Below are 26531 nucleotides of genomic sequence, written 5' to 3'. Positions count from 1 at the left end.
TTGGCAGGGCACACTGCGACGGACACTGCGACGGACACTGGCTGTACTTCTCGAAGCAGCAGTGACCGCGCTTACGACACTTGACACGAGGCTGAATCACTTCCACCCCAAACGGCATTCCATATTTTTCAAAAATGTTCCCATTTATATAAACAGATTAAAGTTTCCAGTGTGCAGCCTGCATTACCCCCACATCCCTCAGACTCTAAAGATGAAAGCCTCTTCATGGCCTTCAGAGTTTGATCTTTGACACTAGCAATGATAAACCTCATAACTCAGGCTTTCCGTTCGTACAGTCGTTTAGAATTGAAATTTGTGGATATTTCTGTGACGTGATGAATTAAAAATTGGCAACATTTTTATATAAGAAGCAATTCGCTTCTGCCATCACTGATCCCTGCTGGGCTTGTGGGACTGTCCACGGAGAGCTGGTGTTGGCCATTAAGCGGCAGTGGTGGCATCTGTGACCATAGACGCCCCCTGTGACCGTACCTTGAATCCCACCAGTCCTTCATTTCACATCAGGACCGCAAGGTGTAGGATTAGCAGCCAGTCCACTTTTAGACCTCACCTCGGTGAAGACTTGTGCCAAAGGCTTTTGAGATCTTAGTAACCAGCGGTAGGAGCCTGGACTGAGCCCTTACAAAGTTGAGTAACCCTGGTCCTCAGAAGTGAATAGGAGGCTACACTGAGGACCCCCGAGTTACCCCAGTCAGCTGTAGCTCAAAGCAACAGACATATCTACGAGAAAATGAGATGGAAAGAATTTTGGCAGCATCCAAAATATATTAAGGTGAAAATGTCAAACAGTAACATTCCCAAACCAACTTAGTAAGAAAGATAATGCATGTCTGGATTAAAATGACACTGAAGCAACAACCGTTGATAAAAGGCATAAGGAGTTCAGAATCTTTAAAGAAACGGTGCATGTGGATTCATACTCTTTGCGGCTCATCTGACCCATGGGTGAATTCAATTTGGATTGGTTTGAGACATCCTTTTATCTTAAAGCGACAATTTCATTAAGTCATTTAAGCCTCCTCAGGCTGATGCAGCTGGTAATGGTCTTTGCAGGTCAGATTTAATACGCTTGAGCACAGGGGCTGTTGCTGGCCGACAGACATCTGCTTCCAGAGACCGCTCGTGCAGAGGTGGTTTGTGCATCTTAGAATGATCGCGGGGCCAGAAATAAATAAATAATTTGAGAATTGACTTTGTTGATGGCAGATCACAATCAAAGATCATTTCAGTATAAGATTAGGCAAGTTGGTTGTTTTTGAAACCTGTCTGGTGTGAGGTAGCGGTTACCCCCCCTCCTCTGCAGAAGGACAAGTAAAAATCTTTGCGCTCTTGCAATTGAAGTTTGAGTTAAGAAGGCGGAACGTGAGACCTCGGCTCCTTTTGTTCTGTTCCACTTGCATTGTTGGAGAAGGAATCTCTTGGTGTGTCGTAGCCGATCCTTCTAAATCCAGCGATTCAGAGTCCTAACTCTCATTTATTTGGCAGGTGTTTAATGTGGAGTCCACAGTATTCGCAAGTGCCAACAGGCTTGGAATTTTGCTAGATTTCTCATATTTGGCCGTTCATGGAATATGCTGGGTCTGATCCAGTTGGCTTTCGAACCAAGCCCGGGGGAAAAGCTATAGACTTGTAATTCATGTGTTGGCTTCCAAGTCAGGCTAGTGAGCAAATCCTGCTTACCTAGTCTAGTCACCCACGGACTCCACCATCCACCAGGGAGGAGGCCTCTCTGGCTTAGGATAGCGAGACAGCAGAGGTGGACATTGCTTGGCTGCAGATGTTCCGCATCAGGACCTCTGTGTTTGTGATATATTGTAAGTAAGGCTCATTGTTGGAAGAGGGGTCCACCAAACCCTGCAAGGAGGAAGTCCATGACACATGTCCATCGATCCCCTGCAGTTTGACTGATTCCCACCGTCTTGGAGAAAATCAACCGGGTTCTGCCCCATTCTTCCACAGCCTTTCAGTGCAGGTCATCACTAGTTGAATAATAACTTATTTCCAAGGAAACATTTTATAGAACGTCACTTTGACTACAACAGCTTAATACACATAATACATAATACAATAAGAATCCAAATTCCTTCAATATCGAATAGGTAATGAGTATAAAACAACATCTAAAAATACTACACCATTTTAAGACCGTATCCATTTCACATCATCAAGTGTTAGACAATCATCATTCCTAAAAAAGAGTAAACTTTATAAAGTGGACTTACTTTTTCATGTCACTCATCACCAATCTTCCTGACTAATACAAAAAATTCCGATGGTTATCTGAATCTGCATGAGCTTACACTCACGTGTTACTAAACCGAGAAACTCTTGCGGGGCAGTATTCGGCAATCTGCCGTTGCAGGACAATATGCCACATTTGCTTTCAGATCTGGAGTTAAACATTCAAAGCCTTAAGGCATCACATTCCAAGGAATCTTTCGGAGTCAGTACGAAATACTTGGCTACTACGGTTATAGTAACTGAGGTGTTCATTGCTATTAACGTGCCTCGTCCCTGGTTCTAACGCCATTCTTCCGTAATAGAGACCAAAGAATCTTTATCTCGCATTCAGCAAAAAAAACACAAAAGAAGATTGATTTAAGAGTATTTCGTTTTTAAATTAAAGAAACAATCTCCATTATTTTCCGAAACTCTACCTCGAAAACCTGCAATTCTTCAACTTGGATCAATTCCTATTCGATTTGCGAAATAATACTCCACCTTCATCCAGGAGCTTGAACAAATAAGGGAGTGACTGAATATCACCTAAGCTTGTAAACGAGTGATCAACTGATGGATCACACGTGAGAATATCTCTATCACCTCCTAATTGGGGGTGGGAGATAAATTCCGCTCAATTGGTGGAGTCTTGCCCACGCCGTGTTACGCACGGTTCGCAAGGTTCTGGCAAAACTCCGCCAACCTCCGTGTGGCAGAGTTTTTTCTCACGCGAGTTTGAGCAAGAACTGGCATCCCCAGGCGCGATTTTCTGTGTGGGTGGTCGCGACCATTCGCAGAGAGAAAGCTGCTAATCAAGCGGCATCAAAAAGCAGCGCCATCTTGCTCGAGGTGTGGTGTTTGTTGCGCTGATCTGGCATGCGAGCGAGCAGCACAAAGTGCCGATTCCGCTCGCTCATGGAACTCTGTGGAGTTCATGTTACTCGTCAGAGTGGAACTCTGAGTTCCGCACACCACCACTCCTAATGTGCCTTCCCTTACCCCATCGTAGAGAGTACAGTGCGGCAGCGACACATGGCTTCCGCTGTAATTTCACGACCGTTGATAATGTCCACCAGAGATGTATAAACCGGTCCTCCTCCTTGTGCTGCATCCCTTCTCCTGGTGAGTACATCCCTCCCCCTTCTCATCCAGTCTCACCCCCAGTGATCTTCCGTCGCTTGGAGCATCAGTCCCGTCCTCCCATTCCCACATACCTGAAGCTCACCTTTCCTCCTCTCCTCCCTTTGTTACTCATCAGGTTGCTGGTAAGAAATTACCTGTTGGTGAGGTCTGTTGGAGATCCAGGTGCCTGCTTTTTGCTGATTGCTTTCTTTTCCACTATAGTTGTCTGACCTCTTGACAGTAATCTGACGGTATTCTCAATCTATCCATACATTGCAACAAGCTCTGGTAGCAATACAGGAACGCTAAACTGTCCTTGAAAGTAAAACGGATCCCTATTGAGTGTTTCAGTGGGAGGTTTACAAAGTTCCTAATGTTTCATAACTGGAAGTGTAGATTTCTGAATGCTCAGTCATTCCTCTCCGTGCCACAATACTGCTCTCCCGTTCCTCAGCTCCTGTAAAACGGATGTCCCTTGCTCAGACTTGAGACCACAGACCAGCAGCGCCGACTAGTCTATGCAGTGTATGAAAAAGGCTACAGCCCTCAGACACGAGGGACAGGGCCGGACTGGCCGTAGCGGGCACCGGGCAATCCCCCGGTGCGCCGCACGGGTGGGGGCCGGTTTTAGGCCCCCAGGGGCCGTTTTTGTAACAGAGCCGTTTTTGCAGCATAGCTGCAAAATCGGCCCTGTAACAAAATCGGCCGAAAACCGGCCCTGGCAAAGAGCTCGGCGGCACACCGAGGTGCCGCCGAGCTCTATTGGTTCCCAGTCCGGCCCGGGCGAGGAACAAAAGGGGGTGGTGATGGACGGAGCATCAGAACCAATCAAACACTCTCACCCAGTCAACAGATCTGGGTTTAATCCATCACCGTTCTAGGGACAACCTACACCCCCCCTGGGTCAGACAGCCTATAGGTTGGGAACCATACATGTTCAAGCATGGTTGGTGGGCTTGTCCTCCCGTGTTAGCTGGGCCTCGCATCTGATCACTACGGTTGACATAGAGTATGCCTTCCTCCTTGTGTCATAGAATGACCTCTCAATGCATACTTTGGACCAGCATCATGTGGTGGTCCTCAAAAGATGAGCATGCACACCTCGTAAATAGATGCTTACTTTTATAGTCTGACTCTACACCTCATGTTGCTTCCTCAAGCGCAAGTGAAACAATGATTTTAGTGAAGGCAGCATTGCGCACTTGGCCGCCTCGACCCTCTGCGCGCTTGGCCGTCTCGACCCTCTGCGCGCTTGGCCGTCTCGACCCTCTGCGCGCTTGGCCGTCTCGACCCTCTGCGCGCTTGGCCGTCTCGACCCTCTGCGCGCTTGGCCGTCTCGACCCTCTGCGCGCTTGGCCGTCTCGACCCTCTGCGCACTTGGCCGTCTCGACCCTCTGCGCACTTGGCCGTCTCGACCCTCTGCGCACTTGGCCGTCTCGACCCTCTGCGCACTTGGCCGTCTCGACCCTCTGCGCACTTGGCCGTCTCGACCCTCTGCGCACTTGGCCGTCTCGACCCTCTGCGCACTTGGCCGTCTCGACCCTCTGCGCACTTGGCCGTCTCGACCCTCTGCGCACTTGGCCGTCTCGACCCTCTGCGCACTTGGCCGTCTCGACCCTCTGCGCACTTGGCCGCCTCCACTCTTGCGGCTGGCTCAACTCACTTTCCCTCGAGACAAGAGTATTGTGCTAAGGTGGCCCCCTGGAGGTTGACCCCACCCCCCACACCGTGGGGGCTGCGGGGACTGTTTTACGCCTGGAGCCAGCTCTGATGAGACTGGGTCAAGTAATGAAGCAATAGGGAGGTCAATTCTGTGAATATCTGCCCACAATGCTTTGCAGCTAGGCGTGCCTCTGTGGGGAGATGCGACTCCTATCGTTTGAGTTAACAGCCCGCCCGCCCTGCCAATTACCACGCATCAGGCGTTCGTCTTGACGCATTTCAGTATGGCAGACTCTTGGGGGTGGACTCTGGTGAGCTTTGCACAGTTTTGAAGAGATTTCGATTGAATACCGAAGAGGCTGGCAATTGCACATGTTGTTCATAGCGATGCCCCTTTTCATCCTTATCAATCAGTGCGCCCTCACCCTGAATGTGATCGTGTGGCCTTGGTACTTTCTTTTGTGCCACGGTTCCCTTCAGGACTGTAGTTTGCTTCCATGACGCTACGGGCCTTCTCCTCATCTACCCCCACAAACAGTGACCGTCCTTCCAGTCTTTTGGGATCAAAACTCTGTCAGACCTGCTGAAAGCCTGCACAGGGCTGCTGCAGAGTGCCTCCAACGACAGGGCAAAGAAATAATTCCTCCAGAAGTCTCAGGGAAAGGCCTGAGCAGATCTTGAAGCCTGGGGTTATTGCCTCTAGGGCTACTCCTTAAATGGCGGAATCAGCTGGAATTTCACACCAGTCCTGTTTTGCAGGATGATGTAATTTGTGAACATAGTCCAAAGTCTAATAATGTGTAGAAGATCTTAAAGGTGCCTAAAAGTAACTTCTTTAAACCGGTATGGAAGGGCACAGTTCCGCTGGACATTCTCTGTCGCTCTGACACCCACAGGTATTGCCCAGCCCACATACTAAAGGGCCAAGTCGGACTGCTGCTTTGGCCTTCAGCAGGGACTTACCCTCCTCAGAGGACCTTTTTCTGCCATCGAGGTTCTTGCTAGTAAACTTCTGTTAATGTTGCTCATGTCTTTAGATCTCCCTCCAGACTGCCTGCAGCTGCCTTCCAGCCAAAAGACCTTATCTGCTGAGAATTATATTTAAGAGACGATTCGCAGAGGAAGTGACCATGTAAGCCTGTTGGACACGTTCAAGACTCCGGCCACTTGCAGCCTCTTCAGCCATCTGAAGCTTTTCAGTGTTTAAAGCCTCTTTCACCGAGAAGCTTGGCTGAGTCGCTCTGAAGCTGTGAAACCCTCTTCGGTTATGACCAGCAGCCAAGTCTGCTTGAAGAGCACCAGATAATCTAAAGCTTTTATTTTCCCCACTGGGGCAAACTTCTACAAGTATCCTGACCAGGTGCGCTCATGGGTCGTTGATCCCAGTCCATGCGAAAGACCCAGAGTAACGTGAATTATTGAGCATTTAACTCCTTCAGTAGACCTCAGTGGCCGTCAGAACTGATGAGAAGGCCCAACAAGGTAGTCAGAGGTGGGGCGATGGAGCTTGCCGCCACCTTCTGAAATTCCAAACATGGATCCAACCACCATGGGATGAGAGGGAGGACGCAGAGGGGTAGCGTCCTGCCCAGCCGCTGTATTACTCTGTGGGAGCCAGACTCACCCTAGACTGTAGTAGTTTAAGAAATGTCTCTGTTCAGGACAGGTTTGCAGCTGGCTGTGGCTCTAAGATGTAGGGTGCACTAACTTTTAGTCAACAATCCAGTCTCCCAGCGCAAAGTCGCTGTGGCTTGTTTTTGACAATTGAAAGAAGATGACTACCATGCATGTGAGCTGTAGGCAGGCACAGGGAGGGCATTTCTGTAGGGTCATGGCGACGAGGCGGGTCTCTACATTATTACATAACATGCAAATCTCTTGCGTCTGCTCAAGGTAGACCAAAGTCGTCGGCACATGAGTGTGATGAGTGCTGTGTGCTGCCACAGACAGTCATGATTTCAAGCAGTTATGAGCGGTTTAACTGCTCTCTAAAAAACAAGCTATAAATTTAAGATTTGCGTTTCGGCCTTCTGGGATTAAGCAGGGCAGGCTGGGATGTTGTGTGAACATCTTTGAGTCTCTATCATTTGGTAGATTCTGCAGACGTCACTCGCTAAAAGCACTTCTGCGTATGTTCACATGCGAGTCCTAACAGACGTCCTCTGTTGTAACCCAGGATTGGAAGGGCTCTGGAGTCACAGACGCTCATTCTTCTTAATTAATTCAAGGTTGTGGTTAATCTACATCAGCGTTAAAGCCAACAGATGTTAGTCTCCTAATGGAACTCCAGTATCCAGCACATATACCCAGTCTGTCTTTCCACTTCACATTCAGCCGGCTTTGATAGTTCTGTTGCTGTTTACAGTCCATCGATACGGTATTGTTTGCATTTGATGTATTCCCCCTCCTCACTGTTGTAATAGCGCCTTAAGCCGCCCCCCACTCCTGAGGGCTATACAAGTTGTTAAAGGCCCTGAACCGGAGTTCTAGGCTTCAGTTGCAGGAGAGGGCCTTTAATGGTAGAGGGCTTTTAACTGTGTAGCCCGAGGCAGAATGGCTATAAGGCAATTAGAACATTCCAGACACTAAGAGTAGAATGTTCTAAATGAAAAAGGAGAAACACGAGATAAACATTGTAATGTTGGAGCTCGGGGCTTAGAAGACCAGTTATAAGCCTGAAGCTACCCATGGTCTTCAATGGAGCGCTCCGCATTCCAAGGTTCTACTAGTGCTTGGTGTGTATGTGCTCCTTCACATACAAGCGTGTATGTTTATTCCATTACCTAGCACTCCCAAGTAAACATTGACAAATCCCTTAACAATTCCTTAAAGACTGGCGGAGTACACTTTGCATCTTTCTTGAAATGTTTCTGCATTTACCAATTACTCGGTCTTGTTCCCCATCAGAGTACTATGCAATATCAACTTATGTTGTGGTTTGTTAATGACATTACGTTCTCTTTGCAGGCGTGAATCATGTCTTACCCATCATGGCTGCCACCAAAGAATTCCGGAGAGCCAGTGGGTCAAGTGACTGCACGTATGGAGACCACCTCTTCTTTCGGGGTGCCGAGCATCTCCATCTCCACACAGCAAACACCAAAGAAGTTCGCACCCGTGGTTGCACCGAAGCCAAAGTACAATCCATACAAGCAAGGACAATCCGAGGACGGCGATGGTAAGTGCGGCCTTCTCCACACTGGTGTCCAGACTTGCTTTAATTGTCCAGGGCAAAGTGTAGGAGGCACAGCGGTGGTATGACTACTGTTGATATTGAACGTTCCTATGATTGATCCCTACCCAACTAGCAGAGCCAAACACTGGGTTCCCCGTTCTGGCGATGTACTGAGAAGGTAAAGAGAGATTGAGGTCATGAGTTGTACCCAACACCTCAGACCAAAACGGATGCTGTGTTTGTCATCATGTATTTAATTTGTTCTGGGAAACTTAGTCTTTCCTCAGTTTTGCCTTCTTTCTCCGTTGATGCTGTTTTTTCTATGAGGGTTTTCTCACCCTTGGCTTTCTTTGAATATCTCATTCATGTTCAATCTTTATAGCCTCCTGCTCCTAACGATTGTGCAATGCTGTAGTATTCTTACTGGATCTCAGGAAGTAGCACACCAACCAATAGCTGAGCAACACACTCATGGCACCTACAGATGTGGTTCTAGAAATTAAACCCAGTTGCTGTATGGCTTTGTGTGTGTGTAGTACACTTGGTTGATGTTCAGCCCTACAGTTAATGCTGACATTATGGGACCATTACTTCTCCTGTGCTGTTGTGTAAAATAATTTAAGGTGAGCAGTTGCTGTGGTTGAGGATGGTATGAGGCCTAAAACTTTTGACGGGGGTGGTCAATGCATCCCTTAAACCTGCCTGCTTGAACGCTACTATCTGTAGCTTCAGGACCTACAACAAGTTGCAGATACTGAACCCCGAAGCTTGTACTGTGCATGCATTCTACACACTAGCACTTCTGTCCAGTGTAAAGCACTGTCTACGAACCATATGGCTCAGTGTTACCAGGAAGTGAAGCTTACAGTTTGGGGCTTTACTTTGTCAATTACTTGTTATCAAACTTGTTAGTCCATCTGTGACATTTTTCTGATAACTGCAGTCTTCAGCCTCCAGGAGGCACTGAACTCTACAACGAAACCCCAGGACTGAAAATGTCGAGTCCAGTAAGACAGTCTGGATTACCCTAGGTAACGACACTGCTTGGTGTCACCATCGTCCACTGACTCAAAACTTTGGATGTACCTGCTCTCTCACCATCTTCTGACCATATGAGACCTGCCACTTCTCTGCAGTGCTGCATATATGTAGTCCAATTGTTAAGGTGCCAGAGATGGTCGCGTTCTCATGTGCATGCGGTGCAGAATTGGCATCGGAAGTGCACCCTGAGAGATGATGCATATTTATACCTTGAGGACCATCAAAAGTAGTTTCCCGTCACTGCTGATGGTGCTCACAGGTGCTTTAGGTGTGGTGTTTGCAGCATTAGAGCTTTTGTTTGTTGGGTTATGCTTGTAGTAAAGTGAGGCACTCCCCGAAGCAGTCCTGGCACGGATAGTAAGATTTTAATGTTAGGGAGGCGGCATCTGGTTATGTGTACTTGATTTTTGGAAACGACAGACACTGGGCATATGCCTAGTTCTTCCCTTGAGTAGAACGCATTGCATTAGTGAGGCATTTGGGAACAGCGAGATTGCAAAGACATCACAGACAATCAGCAGCCCACATTTCCTCTAACCTGCCCTCTGCTTCAACCTGCAACACATTCTGAAAATGGTAAAAAGGTCCCACCTTTCACTGGGTAATTAGCCATCTCTGCCCCTCACCCTTGTGCTTTTGCCCCAAACAGACCATGTCCATCCATACGTAGCCCGCCACCCGAAAACCATATCAAACTCTGGTGTGTGGCATGCAAACCTGTGAAGTCACACTCCAGACTACCAAATTGTGCAGCAGTTCATTTCTGATGGCAGACTGTACACTGAACAAGTTGTTCTTCATAATGACTGTTATCCTGATGAGATTGCTTGCTTGTATTGGAGCGGATCCCGTCAGCTTCCGTGTAGGTTAGGAATCCCATCCTCACTGCCAGTGTTGCTTTTGAACATGGTGAGTCTAGTTTAGTGTGACACAGCATTACATAACTGTTCCGCCAACATCTGGTGCACACACCGCTGTAGAAGACCACTGCGAGTAGACACCTCCGCACTGCCGTGTGCTCAGGCTGGGATGTGTTTGCATGAAACAAGCCCTAGGTTGCCCCTGGTGGATGATTTCATGGTAGATCCTGGTTGCAGAGCAGGCCAGCCTCCCTCGCCGTGAGCAAACTGCACTAACTTACTCCAGGATGCCAGCCCAAAGGCAACAAATTTACATAATGATTTACTGGCAAGGAGAAGGGGGTGTAGTTTAGTTTTTAAAGAGGGCAGAGCCACAAAAACGCCATATGAGGATGAACCAATCCCATGAGCAGAACTTTGGGTCGTCCCATCCCTTCATGACATTTGTTTTATCATTGCGTGAGGAGGAAGGAAAGCAGACCATCTCTAGACAGAGGAAAGATGTACACCCTGGTGTATGAGATTGGGTTATAGGTTGAGTGAAATAAATACCCACCTTCATTTTTAATGACAGTCTTTGTCAGGGTGAACTACTCACTTCACTAAACACTGAGCTCATTCACCTGGTAGCTATTGGCAGAGAGCAGACAGATTTAACTAGGAGGCAATGTGTAAGATATTTATGGGGTACTAAAAACAGTAATAAAGATCATTTGGAAAACAATAAAAATCCCAAAATGAATAAGAAAAGAGTAAAACTTGATAAGCAACATGACATGTATCCAATGAAGGAACCAGAGATATGCATTTTGAAGGTTTCTATGTAGAAATAGTGCCACGGAGCACAAAGTGCTAATGATAGTCAATGGTCGTGGTAGAAAAGGACCTAAGCGCAATTTCACTATGACCGCGATGAGTCACGGGTAGGATGCTCCAACCAGGTTCATCCTGGGCAAAATAGTTTACCTTCAGATTTTAGCCATTTAAGTTCCCCTCCACCTCAGAAGTACACCTCTAACCCCCCCCCTCCCCTGCCCCCGGGACCATAAGGTAGGCACTTGGAGAATCGCAGGCAAAGGCCAGCATGACAGTCCAGTCCAGGTGAAGTTGCCTTTGGTCAGTTGCCGGAAAAGGCATCTTGTAGCATGTTGTGTTCCTGTAGCTTTAACAGGAGTTCAGTCTAATGACCCTTGAAGTCCACCTTTGTCCTGTGTACACAAGAAGATGGAAAGCATGTCCAGTCTTTTAGGCTCTTCTCAGGTGTCGGACAGCTGGTTCTGTTCTCAGGTACAGGAGTGTTCTTAAGTGGTTGCCTGGAGATGCCACATTTATGCCTAGCACAATCTCATGAGTGGAAATGACACCTTGGAATCCCTAACCAAATGTGTAGAAGTTCCCAGGGCTAACCCCACCCACTTTGGATGTTTTCAAGATGGCAAACGTTTTCTGCTAAACTAAACCTGGGCTCTCGGGGCTTGGGTTGTATGAGGGGAGTGTACTATGGTAATCTTAGTTACCAAACTCATTTACCACTAGCATCCTGTTTGAAGCAGCCATGGGACCCCCAAAAAACCCAGACACAGAAGTCTGGTAGAAGAAAAAGTAGGGTTTTCAGTAATCAGACGGTAGATACACAAGGAGCATCATGTCTTTGCCCTTTGAAGTGCGCCCCATGTTTTATATGAAAACCCCTAACAGACTTGTCAAGCAGGATGTGATATTCATGTCTGATTTGACACTTTAATCTTAAAGGAATTTCTCTGCATATGCTGTCTGATTCAGAAGCGCCATTTCTGGCCATTCAGGTCAGCCTATTTGCTTCGGGGAGGTATTTCCCTCCAGTTCACACCTGTTCAAATGCTAATTACTGACTAGAAGTAATGGGAGAACAAATGCAAATTGGCCACCTAAGGTTTTAGGCAAGGAAAAAGTAACTTTCTAAAAGTCCCATTTCCAGTCCTATTTTACACTGTCCTATAGGGGATGACCCAGTAAGTTCGGCTGTCCACTTTACACATTTAACTTGCAGGCCCTTAGTGCTCCTTGGCACCATTTACTCGGGACTTACCAGTAATTTAAATATGCCTATTAGGAGTATCCCAATTTCACCGTGTTGAAAGGAGAAGCACAAGGACTTCATCCTTTGAGAGCAGCGGAAAGTGAACAGAGTTGTACAGACAGCAAAAATATAGGGTCCAGCAGAAGTAAAACAAACATCTGGGGTGACTACGCATAAATGGCAGATTTCTTATAACTGGGGAGATTCAGAACCAGGGAGGGGGGCTATCCTACCAGGCTGTGCACTGATGGAGGTTACTTTCAGGAATTCAAGAACTACCATGATTGTTAAGGAACGAGCACGTATGTCCCCAGAGCATGAAAAATCATACATACTGATTGCATCTTGGAGTAACACAGTGTTGTGAGGACACACGATGAGAACCTGTTTATACATTCAGAATATAGAGATGCCTATATTTTAACCTGCAGCAACCGTGTTATCTGGTGAAAGAATTGGGTATCTCCACCTCCTCGCTATTGTAGCAGCTGAAGATGTCCGTGGGGTGGATGATGGGCTATTGTTAGTTTCAATGTAGGTTAGCTATCCCACGCCAGTAAGAAATACAGTCGACTGGGAGCTTTAATGCAAGTTTGGTTACTTCCAGTCACTGTTTTATTGGTACCCCATCCAGAGTAATGGTGGCTAGATACTCAGCCCTCACAGATCAGATCCCTGCTGACTTCTTTCACAGCAATAAACCACAGAACTCTGAAGACACCTTGTACGGAATCTCCCATCAAGACCAAGGTGATGAGGACCAGGAAACCGCACAGTAAATGATACTTCTTTCAAGGAAGCAAGAGGACATATTGGAAATGTGAGGGAGATTGCCGAAGTACCACTCCTGTTCTATGTGCATGAGTGGCCGCTAAAGGCCACTTGCCTTTAGTATTGGTCAAATTTAATCTCACTCTAAAAATCTTTTCACAAGTTTCTTTTCAGTGATTGCTTCTTTGGTGAGTTGGCTGGATTTATTTTTTAAATAGAACTAGCAGATTTCAGCCAGTGGCATGTCTTCAAATTTGAGCTAGCAGATGAGAAACCGTGGGAACAGATGACGTCTTCTGGAGACCTCTATAGCCTTTAGGTTTCAGAAGTGGTCCCGGGTTATCGCTAACCCTGGGCGTAGTTTGCATAGTAGTGCTACGTGAAGTGCACTTCGCACTACGCGAGCTGCGTAATGCGGTAGGGAAAATGCTGTTCGCACTGATTGCACTGTGCTGGATGCTTGTCCGCACTGTACAATCATTGCAAATGGCATTTTGCACAGTGCAAGTGGTAGTTTTCTGCCGCTCGAGTAGATTTGTACACGAGCAGCAGTTTTCTCAACACGGACTGGTAGTTTCTCATCGCGAGTGGTCGCGAGCATACGCGACCACTCGCAATAAGAAACCTGACCTCCCTGCGTTGAGAATCTCGCCGGGAGGTTTATTTTCCACGCTCGCGATCAGCAACTTGATGTTGCTGATCGCGAACGAGGAGAAAGTCTCGCCGGGTGTCCTTTTGCTCGCTCGCGGTCGCCAACTTGACGTTGAGGACCGCGAGCAAGCAAAGAATGCCCTCTACTCTACAATTCACATAGCCGTAGTTGCGCAAACTATGCAAACTACGCGAGCGTAGCGTAGTCCTACACCCAGGGTTAGTTACCGCTCATTGTACAACAAACCTGGTCTTGTGGATTATTTTGTCCAATGTTTTTACAATCTAGAATGTAAACCAGTAAACAGTGAAAATAAGTAACTTGCACTTTAAGTGTAGTTCCCTGCAGAATAAAAGCCCAGATTAGAGGAGAAGGTGTCTCTGCCGGCCATCACTAGGAGGTGCGACCGGTAGGACCATGTCCAAGGTCTCGTCATGATTGCCAGTGGGGCGGCCAACTCTGCACTGCTGACTTCCACCCTCCCAGAGCTGCCAAAAGGGGGATGACTCTTAACCCATACCACACCCTGTGCTCCCCACCCGTACAAGACCTCAGATGGTTTAGCTACTAACAGGACCAGCATCTTCTCTACACTTCCAAGGGGAGGTGTCGAGAGAGCAGAAGGTCGGAGATTTAAAAAAAGGAACATTGGCCCAGTTATGACTATTCAATATGCACACTTGTATCTATCTTGAGCACATTGATGAAGGCGCTTGTTGAAGATCCTGGACAGACGAGGAGGCGTGAGTTTGTTGTGCTACTCTGCACATAAGCAGCTTGTCCTTTCAGCTCCTCTGTAATCACAGCTCTGATGCAGGACCTGCTGTTGGATCAAGTACATTTAGAAAACAGCACAGTATGCACCTGGGATGACAGACCGACCATTGATCATTTAATGAATTTATCTCAAACATTTTCCTCTCACTGCCTTCTTTCATGGTAGGTTTGAAACGGAGCGCTTGGTCTGAACAGCTTGAATGAGCAGACATCGGTAGCATGGAGTTAGCGCTGACTGGCATCCATGGATATAACTCATTTCATCTTTAGTAGTTACCCAAGTCTTCTGATAATCCCACACTTTAGGTTAACGTTGTTACTCTTTGCGCGAGGCTTGTGAAGTGTGCCAGAGAAAAGCACAAGATGCTGTGCCCTTTATGGAAAAGAAAAGTTGGCATGCTCCCAGAATTCCCCTTGAGCTGACGGCATTGCGTCACGTCACATAGCGATGTCCTTGTTTCTTCATAGTGATGTTTCAGTTTTCATCTTGTTGGAGTAAGGATCAGTTCCATGTCAGATGTCTTAGGGTTGGCACATTTCTCAACATAGTCGTCACTTGACAAAAATTTGCATTGACTTGGAGCACGTCTTGAAAATATTTTTTTTAATGTTTTTATTTTTAGGTCTGGCATTAGCTAAGACATTTTGATTTTCCTAAAGTTGTGTTTACTATATACTAAAACGGGCTTTAATCAGGCTCTCTTCTTCCGTGATAGATTCTGGGCAGTAGGCAAGCCCACTTCAGCCATTGGCTAACTTCAGTGTGAGTGACGGCATTCAGCCCTTTCACGAGGATCACATCCACCCACAAAGTAGTTCCAGTCAGTGCCAAGGACTACTATTGCAGTGTGTGCTTTTTGAGACCACAAATATTTTTGCTTCTCGCCAGTGTTCTTTTTTTTTTCCCCCCCTAATTTGTTAGTGAGGGTCCAGTAGCTCCCTAAAAGTTTTTAAAAACTCATAACAAAACTAACCCTGACAAAGCCAAAAGGCTTACAGACTAAGCCACAGCTATTGGCTTTGCCAATGCTTGTTGAGATTGCCACTGCAATTTAACCGCTTCCGATTTAATGGAGCAATCGACTCCATTATTCTGGTCAGGTAGCATATTTGTTTTATTAAAATGTATGTTGCTACCTCGTCTCGATAGCTGGCTGGCCTGTGCTTGTTAATACTCGTGTAACTTTGTACTCGGGTGTGAGGGCAGTGTCTGAAGAGGGGGTGTTTTTAGTGGGCTCTCTTTGCAGCAAAGCATGCTGTTTGCTTGGTTCCATGGATGCAAGCTGCTAGCTCGATTTCATGGATGCAAGCTGCTAGCTTGGTTCCAACGATGCACGCTGCTAGCTCGGTTTCATGGATGCAAGCTGCTGGCTTGGTTCCATGGATGCAAGCTGCTGGCTTGGTTCCATGGATGCACGCTGCTGGCATGGTGGCACGCTGTTGGCTTGGTTCCATGGGTGCACGCTGTTGGCTTGGTTCCATGGGTGCACACTGTTGGCTTGGTTCCATGGGTGCACGCTGCTCGCTTGGTTCCATGGATGCACGCTGCTCGCTTGGCTTCATGGATGCACGCTGCTCGCTTGGCTTCATGGATGCACGCTGCTCGCTTGGCTCCATGGATGCACGCTGCTAGCTTGGTTCCATGGATGCAAGCTGCTAGCTCGGTTTCATGGATGCACGCTGCTTTCTTGGTTCCATGGATGCAAGCTGCTGGCTTGGTTCCATGGATGCAAGCTGCTAGCTCGGTTTCATGGATGCACGCTGCTTTCTTGGTTTCATGGATGCACGCTGCTGGCTTGGTTTTATGGATGCACAATGCTGGCTTGGTTCCATGTTTGCACGCTGCTGGCTTGGTTCCATGTTTGCACGCTGCTGGCTTGGTTCCACGCTGTTTGCTTTGTTCCACGGTTGCATGCTGCTGGTTTGGTTCCATGGATGCATGCTGCTGGTTTGGTTCCATGGATGCACACGGTTTGCATGGTTCCATGGATGCACGCTGCTGGCTTGGTTCCATGGATGCACGCTGCTGGCTTGGTTCCATGGATGCACGCTGCTCGCTTGGTTCCATGGATGCACGCTGCTCGCTTGGTTCCATGGATGCACGCTGCTGGCTTGGTTCCATGGATGCACGCTGCTGGCTTGGTTCCATGGATGCACGCTGCTGGCTTGGTTCCATGGATGCACGCTGCTGGCATGGTTCCATGGATGCACGCTGCTGGCATGGTGGCACGCTGTTGGCTTGGTTCCATGGGTGCATGCTGTTGGCTTGGTTCCATGGGTGCACGCTGTTGGCTTGGTTCCATGGGTGCACGCTGCTCGCTTGGCTCCATGGATGCACGCTGCTCGCTTGGCTTCATGGATGCACGCTGCTCGCTTGGCTTCATGGATGCACGCTGCTCGCTTGGCTTCATGGATGCACGCTGCTGGCTTGGTTCCATGGATGCACGCTCCATGGATGCATGCTGCTGGCTTGGTTCCATGGATGCATGCTGTTTGCTCACTGGGATTAGAGTCTGTAGTTCAGCGTGTTCTCCATCCAGTGATATTTACTGTTCACTGTGTATGATCAGTGGGTGTCTGTTTGTGTGCTCTAGTGACGCTCACTGTCTCATCAGTGAGTCTACCTTGTTATTCTCTGCATCCAATAATGCTTACTATTCCGTGTGTGAGCAGTGAGTCTGCACCTCGTGTGCTCGGCTGTTGTTCATGCGTACTGTTCCCTGTGTATGATCCGATGGATGCATACCGTTTGCAGTGTGTCATTAGTCAGTCTGTATCTCAGTGTGTTCTGCTTTCATGGAGACTTGCTGTCATTGTGTGATCAGTGACTTACAGTTGACCCATGGGCTTCATGACCTCCCCAGCTCTGATTTGTTATCCTCTTACTCAGAATGCATTCAGTTACCAGTGCATATACACTCGCATTGATCTCGTGTTCTCTGTTCCAGCATGGCCTTTCCGTTTCTTGCCCTCTGAAGCACCTCAGCTCTCCACAAATACCTTGTTTTCTCCAGGTATCTGATCCTTTACCTCTCCCTTCCATTTGTGAACCAGGCTGTCCTGTACCCTCTTTGCTCGGCCAAGCTCAATTCAAAGGTTGTCAGTAGATGGGAAGGAAGCCAAAGAAGTCCCAGCACGATGAAGTGCCTGCAAAGATGCTCATAAAGTGTGGAGGGAGGGGCTAAGCCTCTCCCCTTCTTGCTTGAGGTTTTGTCCTTCACGGTAGGCTTGGCTGAGATGGATGTCCAGGTGGTTGCGTATGTTTTGTAGCCGCTTCCACATGCAAGGACAGGCTCGACCAGTCACTTTCCGTCTCTGAAGCTCCCAGATGCATTTTATTGAATTCAGAAATGGGTGGACCTGGTTAATGGCCCTGCTCCCGGTGGAGCTGCAGTTTGGTTGTGACATCTGTGTCACCCAGAGCAGCTTTTCACAAACAGCCTCTTGTGACCTTATTCTCTTCCAGATAATAAAAAACTCTATTTCACTGCTTGCTTATATACATATTATATTATTATTATTATTATTATTATTATTATTAGTATTACATTATAATTATATTATAATATCGCAGTATTAGTATTATTTTATTATTGTATTATATTATTTTATTATATTGTATTATATATATTTTTATTGTATTATTATATTATGATATTATAATACTATGATATTATATTGTATTGTATTATGTTGATTTTTTTAAATTTTCTAGACTTTTCCCAGATGGTGATGTTTCAGTGAAAAACCTTTTATATTTCCAGGATTATAGTGTCAGAACAAGAATTTTTGCTTCCTTGTACTTTTCCCTCAGTCTCAATAGTTAAAGACAGAGTGGATTCTTCAAGTCTTTGGTCTACCTCAGCCTTCAACTTTCTGCATCAACAAGACCTCTTCCTGCCTCTTTGCCACTTAGAAGGGGGTGGATACTAGTAGATTCACATTAGAAGCTCCTGTTTGTAGTTGTCTTTTTCAACATGGCTGCAAGGGTCATTACTCCATTTGTAAAGAGTTGTGATCCATGCAACCGTAGTGTTACCAGCACGGGTGGTGTTATATTTATCTGGACTCTGGAAGGCCATTGGCATTGCAGCTTCTTGGGCGGCGCCACATACCTTTGCTGGTTATTTGTGTGAGGATATTTGTAAATCAGTGTTCCTTTTCACGCCCAGGCTCTGAGAAACTTGTTGAGTGGTCACAATCTGTATAGCGCTCTTCAGCCACTCACCGGGCCTTGTTGTGCTTTCAGTGGTCTCATGACTACACACCTGGATCCGAGGTCCATCAATTCCCCTTCTGAGGTCTCATTCTTTGAGCTTTGAATGTACTATTCTAGAGTTTGAACACCAAGGTGAATGGATTTTGCAAATTGCTTTAATTATCTTCATTTTTGAGAGACCTGTCCACTGCAAATTGGATGGAGAGGGGCATGCACTTTTTTCATTGACTAATGCCTTTGGGTTCCCCCGCAGCAGACCCTGTGGTGTTCGGGCCAGTGGGATGTATATTAGTAGTTGTGTTCAATGTGATCTGTTGGATATTAGTGCCTGGTGGGAAGTGTGATTGGGTGCCCAGTAATAGGCAGCTCCACTGCATATCTGGCCATGATGGGTGTATGCAAGGTCGTCAGACGTGCTGTGTTGGAAGTTTGGTGGCAGATGTTGGGGTTTCTCACACCTTTGTGTAGATCTGTGCTGTGGAGGGATCTGCACCGCGCAGACCTAATAAAAGGGGTGGTCAAGAGCTGTGTGAGTTAACAACTAAAGACATCCTGATGCGTTACTCAGACCCTTGCCATCGTCTTTCCTCACTTAATGTTTCTTGCTCAAGAGTTGGACTATAAGACCGAGCAGGACGTAGGAGTACTAAGGTTACCATCATGGAGAGGCTGGTTGCCATAGCCGCTCTCCTGTAGCAAACACCAAGATTACTTCTAGGTAAAGCTTGTACCAACAGAGGGACTTAAACTGTGGACCATCAAGCTGACTGGAGGGGGCGTGTACCCACAGCAATAGGTATAAGCATGGATGGTACCTGCAGCATCTCTTTAATTCTCAAAAGCGTAATCAACCTTCACAACCAAGTACGTCCAGATTGTCCTTCAGTACCAGAGTTACCATGAAGGTAATGTTCAGTTTTCCTGCCTAGATGAGGGACAAAGAGGAGATGAGTAGCCCAACATCAGGTGCACTCCACAACAGCAGTTACCCCTCTGCTAACAAAGAATCAGAAAAAAAATTGTAGGCTCTTACTATGTAAACCGATTTTGCTGGAAAAGCGTATTTTAGGCAAACACAAGAAGAACGGGGTCAAAACTGATTTGCATATGGCTGGGCCTGAACTGGGGTGGTGAAGTGAGCTAAAGAACTATGTTGGATTCAACCCAGATCTGTCACTGGGGGAGACTCTGAAAAGTTTCTGCGCTCAGTCCTTCACCTGTTTGTGTTTGCTCTAAGTTAGCAGGGTATGCCCAGATGTAGGTCCCTTGCTCACTGTGCCACTGGATTCAAAATAGCCTGGCTGATGAGGGGTGAAACCCCGAAACCTGTCCCAGGATGGTTATTTTCGGTCCCAGGAAGACCTGGCTTGGCAGTTCGGCTGGACTGTTCCCATGAGGCACAGGGTCAGACTGATTTGCCTATGGCTGGGTCTGAACTGGGGTGGTGAAGTGAGCTAAAGAACGATTATGGATTCCACCCAGATGTATGACTGGGGGTGAGCGTCTCAGCGCTCCATCGTCATCTATTTGTGTTTGCAAAATGTATTATAAATTTATAATTCATGTAACCATCTGTTTCATTCCTTTTAAATTTTGGAATCCTTTCCCAATTCTTTAGTTAATATAAACAAACGTGCATCATAGATGAATTATGGTGTGGATAAAACACAACATTCAGTTTAGCAAGTCCTCTCTTTGGGAAGTCTTTTGTTTTAAATACACCGATCAATTAATATATATTTCCAGTAAAGTAGTCTGCTGCTTCCATGCAGCTTTTTGTAGGCTGACATAAGACAAAATAAAACCAGGCACAAAGAGGACATTTAAAAGCATTCATTATATTAGAACAAGTGGCCTCCTTGCATATAATTATGTATTACGTCATTTTTCAACCTCCTAATTCCTCATCAAATGTTTAACGTACTAGCTAAGGCAAGTGGCTAAAATGGCATTTGTTTAATTTATTCTTAAAATTCATACAAAATGTAAAGGATGTCATCCTTGTGATACAGAGGGGAGAAGTGAGAATGCGTGTTCGTGTCTCCACCTGTTAAATCATATTATTTTATGGTTATGCGCCTCATGAGGAAGACATAAGCCCAATTGAGAATCAGATTGCAACTTGAGACCAAACCCATTTATCAAGGGTTCAGTCTCTGCGCCTTAAAAGCAGCAGACGAGGCGATTAAATAGAAATACAGAACCTCTAAATCACTTTCCCAGACTTAATTGGAAAGTATAAATGCTTGCATGAAGATGCATGCACTCAGAGCCATTGTACTGTATTATTTTTGGTAGATGTTTTTAAGTATTGGCAATAATCTTACTTTTTGCTTGTGCTGAGCAGCATCGACAGAAAACATTTGCCCGTGCTTTGTCAGCAGGTATGCACTTGCAAAGCCAAAGAGCGAGAGCTGTTGGCTTGGCCAATGCTTGTTACTTTCTGTTGGGAGGAGGCATGGGTTGTCTCCTATTACTTCCCAGTGTCCTCTCATCTGTACTGTCTTTATTGATGTAGCACTCTTTGGAAGTATCCAGACGCGCTCTCATTTGCAGACATTTCTGAGCTGGTGACTTCAAGGCTCGGCCTTGGTGTCTAAGGTGATAGTGCCCGTCTGTCCCGTAACAAGAGTCACAGCCGCCATTTTAGGGTACTTTTTTTCCCCTCCCAGATTGGCACTGTATGGGCTCAAACATCTATTACATCTGCGTGGCAACGCTTGTTTTTAACATGGCTTCAAGGCTTGTATTGACAGTGTAGGTCTAGTTGCGTTCAGCATATGCAAGCTTCAAGGAGAACATGTATTTTACTGTTAGATCTGGATCATCGGGAGATCTGTGTGGAACACTAGAGTGTGGGATCCAGTCCAGACAGGTTACAGAAACCATTTTATGATGGGGAATGGTGGGGTGGGACAGCTAGTATTGGATATCTTTACTTAGTTACTGGAGTACTGCATGTCCCTCTTCCTCCAGATAAGGTACAGCTGGTATCCCAAAGGGGTGCTATTTGGAGGCTGTCTTATTTCCTCCAGGTCCCTGGTAACATTAGATTAGTAAGAGACAAACTGGATTCCAGCACTTCCAAGCGACCTCACCTGATAAACACCAGATCCCATTCCAAGGATGCCTACAATGGGACGAGGGCACCTGCAAAAGATTCAGTGGCCAGACTGAACCCACCTTGATAATGCGTTTTATTCACAAACAGCAACCTGACAAACACAAAGGAAAGAGGGAAGTTGTCCAGTCTCGCTGCTACCAGATTATGTTTCTCAGATGGCAGAAAGTCTCAAGTTTCTGGAGTTCTCTGATTAATTTCTCTGAGATCTTTGAGTTCTGTATTTATCAAGACTTTATCAAAGGGGTATTTGCAAGTCCAACCAGAGAACAGAACTCCCTGCACCAGATTCGTGGTCTCGCTCATTAATTTCCACCAGCTACTGGCGCGTTGGAGGAGAACCAGGGACTGCTTGTTTTTCAGATAAGCCTTCAGTTGTCTGTCCCTTGTTTTTAATGTGTTGGTTCTGGTTTAGATCCACTAACTAGTACCGCTTCCTGTGGCCGGATGCTTGGAACACCCTGCCTGCTGATGAGGTGAACTGTCTCCAGAGCAGTCAGCAGATGATGTTCTGGAACCTGAGCATTACTCCAAGAAGCCTCGCCCTGAGGCCACTGCTCCTGAAGTGAGGCCTCCACAGAGGTCTCAAGATGAAGTTTCAGTAGTTGCTTAAGGCTCGCAGCCTAGACCGGATACTCCTCCTGCGATGAATGAAGGTGTGAACTTCAATGTCATACCAAATTTTACGGTTCTCTATCTTCTTTGACTGTGCAGGAGCAGGGTTTAATTTAAGGCCTATGCCATGCTTTATTGGGGTTTTAGTCCAGGGTCTTTTCTTCATAGTACAGGCACTCTCCACTGTCACCATGAATTACCCAGCCCCGTGTTCAGTGGTCGCAGTGGCCCCTGGGAAGAGAAAGGCCCTGTGCCCCACCCATCACAAGTCATGGACAGTGTGGGACCCGAGAATCTCAGAGTCAAACCTTTGCCCCTGGGGTCAATCAATGCAGTATTGATCATGCGGTGCTAGATTGTCCAAAACCTGACCTTTGCCCCTGAGACCATTTAATATGACCTTAACAATGCAATGCAAGTGTCTCAAAATCGGAATTCTTTGAACATCTTTAGTTTTGCTTTTTTATACTGATGCAGTCAAACTTTCCTTTTGGCTCTGAGCGATCAGAACTGGCTCCTAAGCAGATTGACATAAAAATAATTATTATTGTCCTGACTGTCTGGCCAGGACTGTGTCCGCTGCAGAAGGGTCATGGCTGATTTGCATATGGCTGGGTCCAAACTGAAGTGGCGTAGTGTGGTGGGCAAAATACTGATGGACTGGGATGCGGCTAGGGTAATTCCTAGTGGCTGAGATTAAGTCAAGCATTCCATCCATCACTTTTTGTTTTCTTAAGTGTGTTGCCGTAAGTGGGACGGGTATGCCCAGATGTGGGTCCCCATGCACAATGTATTCACTGGAACCAAACTGTACCCAGCTGATGAGCCCTAATAAGTGCAAAACCGGTCCTAGGTTGCTTGTATTCTGGGTTTGTGAGGACCTGGCCTGGCAGTTGGGACTGGACCGTTCCCATGGGGAGCAGGATCAAGACTGATTTGCATATGGCTAGATCTGAACTAAGGATGCTTGGTGTGCAAAAAATGATGGGTCGTGTTGTGGCCTGAGTAATTAGCCAGTGACTGAGATTAGTTCTAGCATTCCATGCATCACTTTTTTGTTTACTTTAGTGATCATTTAATTGCGACTTACAAGTGCTAAAAAGAAAAGAAAAAGAAAACAAAAGTATTTGAGTCCATCTTGTTTCCAATTTAATGCAAACATATCTACAATCCCCTGTGTGCAGTGAATATTTGGCGCAATAATTTTAATTAGTTTAAATTGAATCCACATGCACTGGAATATTGTGCAATGACTTTCAGAACTGTGGTATTGAAGGCCGAGCTCCTGGTGAAAATATAATGAACTCATGGATTGGGACGGGTTTGTTCTACATTGAATAATATGAACAAACCCGGGCATCCTGATGATGGCTATCCGGATGCTGTGAAAGAGCCCTCAGTGCACATGAAGCTGATGCCAACCTGAGGATGCTGCGTTATCCCTCTGATGACCACAAGACGTTGTCAATGTTTTTTTTTTGTTCGAGCGGCAGAGGCTAATTCGTTTTCTGTAAGGTTTTTGGACTCTATATGGAGACGCATCTTATGTTTGTCCAATTGCGAGTCACAAACTGTTTGCGATGGATGAATCATTTTATGCGTATTGGTTCAGAGTTTGTCAGCCAAAATCTCCAGATTCGGTTTCCCCCTCCAGGTCTAGTAAAGAAGTTGGCCTGTAAGGGCTGGAAATTGAGTCTTTGAAATGACTACAGTGATCGCCACAGGAAGCGCCCCCAAGATGTCCGCAGAGGAGGAAGAATGGCTCATAATAAAAGTCACTGTTTCACTCTTTTGTCCTCCTTAGGTCTTCAGCTTTGTAGAGGGAAACCTTCTGGATCTCGTGGCTTCTTCTGCAGATTGTGTTGATTCTGCCGTGGGACACAGTTCACGGCTGCATCACTTCCCACCAGAGCGGTGGCCCACCGTAGGGTTCCTGTGATAAGGAAGTGCCTGGTACCCATGGTGACCGGCTCCTATATGGCACTCTTCGAGGAGTGCTAGAAAAGGGGTTAGACAACCTGCACTCCTAATGTAATTCAATGTTTAAGTATATCTAAAAAATATGAATCTTGCAGTAATCAATGGTGCTGCCTTTGTGCCTGTACAACCCCTGGACAGGCTGCAAAATGTGACCAAGAAAACGTTCAAACAGTTTGAGCAAAGGCGCACTATCCACCCGCCCTATAAGGTGCAATTAAGTGTCAAAAGTAAATTTCAAAAATAACAATAGATAACAATAAACTGTACTTGAGATTGAGAATGGATTGTAAACAAACGTAAGTTGTCCCAAAAGAGACCAACACTTAATGACAGTGTGGGGAGCAAGCCAATTTTACATATAAATCAGTTGTGAACCAGAATGAAAAATAATGAAAAATAACTGCATCAACAATAAGGTCGTGATTGCTAATGCGTATCCATGTTCTTCAACAATAACACCAGAAGTGGCTGTGAAGCTGAAGTCAAAAACTCTTCTTTTATTTTCTTATGCAAAAAGCATAGTATATCTTCATAAACATCATGGTTTCCCAATGCATTTCGGTGTCGAGATCTTCATCAGGGGAATTCTGTAAAAGTATATATACATATAATTTGCACCACTGTCATCTTTGGAGATGCAAAACAAGTGAGGTAAACAGAGCATATATCATGTTTTATATATATAACATAGTTTAGGCAATTAACATCCAGTATTTTTGCCAGCCAATAACGTGTCCAAATATAAAACGAACGATGGTGTGTGCCAGAGCAGAACTGAGATTCACGTAGTACAGCTAATGTATTTATCTGTGTCAAAAGATGAAAGTGCACAGTGAAGGAACACCGAAACCGAAAGAACGAAAACAAAGTGAACGTTAAGTAAAAGTAAAAGAATGATCGTCTGCGAGCAAACTACTATTACCCCACCTACTCTCAAAAGTGATGAGCTCAACAGGATAGGAGAACTCACCTCCAAACATCTTTACGTGCTTGATGATATCAGCACACGAGTAGATTTAACCGTACTAAAACTGACATAAGAAAAAAGAATAAAAGAGTATGACCAAACGTAACCGGACAATTTAGTGAACAAAAAGTCGTGAGGTTTTGAAAGAAGACCCGAAACAAAAGACTTCCACTTACTTAACCGCTGTATGTGTGGCATCTACAACAAAAACCGCTCAACACGGAAGTGCATTGCGGCAGTAGCCTTTGAGCATCTGTGTAAAAAACGCACGGGGCGTAATCAGTATGCGGATTTATCAACGCTCTTACAGGCAAAACAGTGCAATGAATGAGTCGTATACGACCACTTAATTACCTGCATGTGAATAGTTGTGCAGAGCCTTGGCGGGGTTCAGAATTCTACCAGCTACGGTGTGTCATTATGCGAGCGCCATAACGGGGACAGTTTAAAAAGACGAACCATGTGACAAGCGGGCCTGTGAGCCTAACATAGAAAGAGGACTAACAAGAACAATGTGAAAGGGTCAGGAGTACTTCGCTATTAAACTTAATGGAAAGCGAGGACAGACACCATTGAAATGCCCCGTGAATTAAAGAAGTGAACTGAGCACAAAAGTATTCATAATAATACATCAACCTCAACATTGCAATGCTGTATACGGGTTTTTTTGTGAACACATAATAGCTCAGGCACAACATTCTATACAAATACAGGAAAAGAAAAGGGACATATAATGCCTATAGTTTGCGCAATATGAGGTATTCAAGAACCTGTGACATTATGCAACCACATTTCATCACAAAAAATGAATGAATTCAATTTTGTCATTCAAGCCATCAAGGAATCAAAGTTTTTAGAAAGTCTCTCTTTGAGCCAAATGTCTATTAGGGTCAACATGTACAGGACACGACATTTGTTCAAGCACTGTGAATTGTAATTGAGGTATGGTATGTTTATGGGTATGCCAGTGTGCTGCTAAACACGATTTTGTGTTTGCTGTACGAATTGCACTTTTGTGTTCAGTTACCCTTACTTTTATTTTTCTGGTTGTCTGCCCAACGTAGACCAATCCACAGGGACATTTGATGGCATATATAACCATAGCAGTGTTACAGTCTGAAGAATGCTTAAGCTTAATTAATTTGCCCGTGTGTGGATGTGTAAATGTATCGCCAACCATCACATTCCAACAGTGTTCCCAATTGTAACAATTACGCATCCCTGTTTTTTTTTAAGTAACCAAATCTTGGTTTGTCTTAGCTAGGATCT

General features: G+C 45.9%; 1 protein-coding gene and 1 long non-coding RNA gene across 4 annotated transcripts in view; one reads left to right on the top strand and one right to left on the bottom strand.

Annotated features, from left to right (window-relative positions):
* The window catches only part of LOC146788667 (lipoma-preferred partner homolog), a 774512-nt gene that overhangs the window by 337354 nt on the left and 410627 nt on the right, over nucleotides 1-26531 (top strand). For all 3 annotated transcript variants that reach the window (XM_085635893.1, XM_085635894.1, XM_085635895.1), the window contains one exon: nucleotides 7993-8203. In XM_085635893.1, coding sequence (XP_085492019.1) covers nucleotides 8002-8203 — 202 coding nt within the window. In that variant the 5' untranslated portion in view covers nucleotides 7993-8001. The remainder of the gene's footprint in view (nucleotides 1-7992; nucleotides 8204-26531) is intronic.
* Nucleotides 20398-25737, bottom strand: LOC146788669 (uncharacterized). Its single transcript, XR_014970893.1, has 4 exons — nucleotides 25617-25737; nucleotides 25439-25515; nucleotides 25266-25326; nucleotides 20398-24882 (listed from the first exon to the last, which is right to left on the bottom strand). It is a non-coding gene; the product is annotated as an uncharacterized LOC146788669 (long non-coding RNA).

This window comes from Triturus cristatus, chromosome 11, assembly GCF_964204655.1.
Source record: "Triturus cristatus chromosome 11, aTriCri1.1, whole genome shotgun sequence".
Lineage (NCBI taxonomy): Eukaryota > Metazoa > Chordata > Amphibia > Caudata > Salamandridae > Triturus > Triturus cristatus.
The sequence above is the reverse complement of the archived record's forward strand: the minus strand, read 5'-3'. Positions and strand labels throughout refer to the sequence as shown.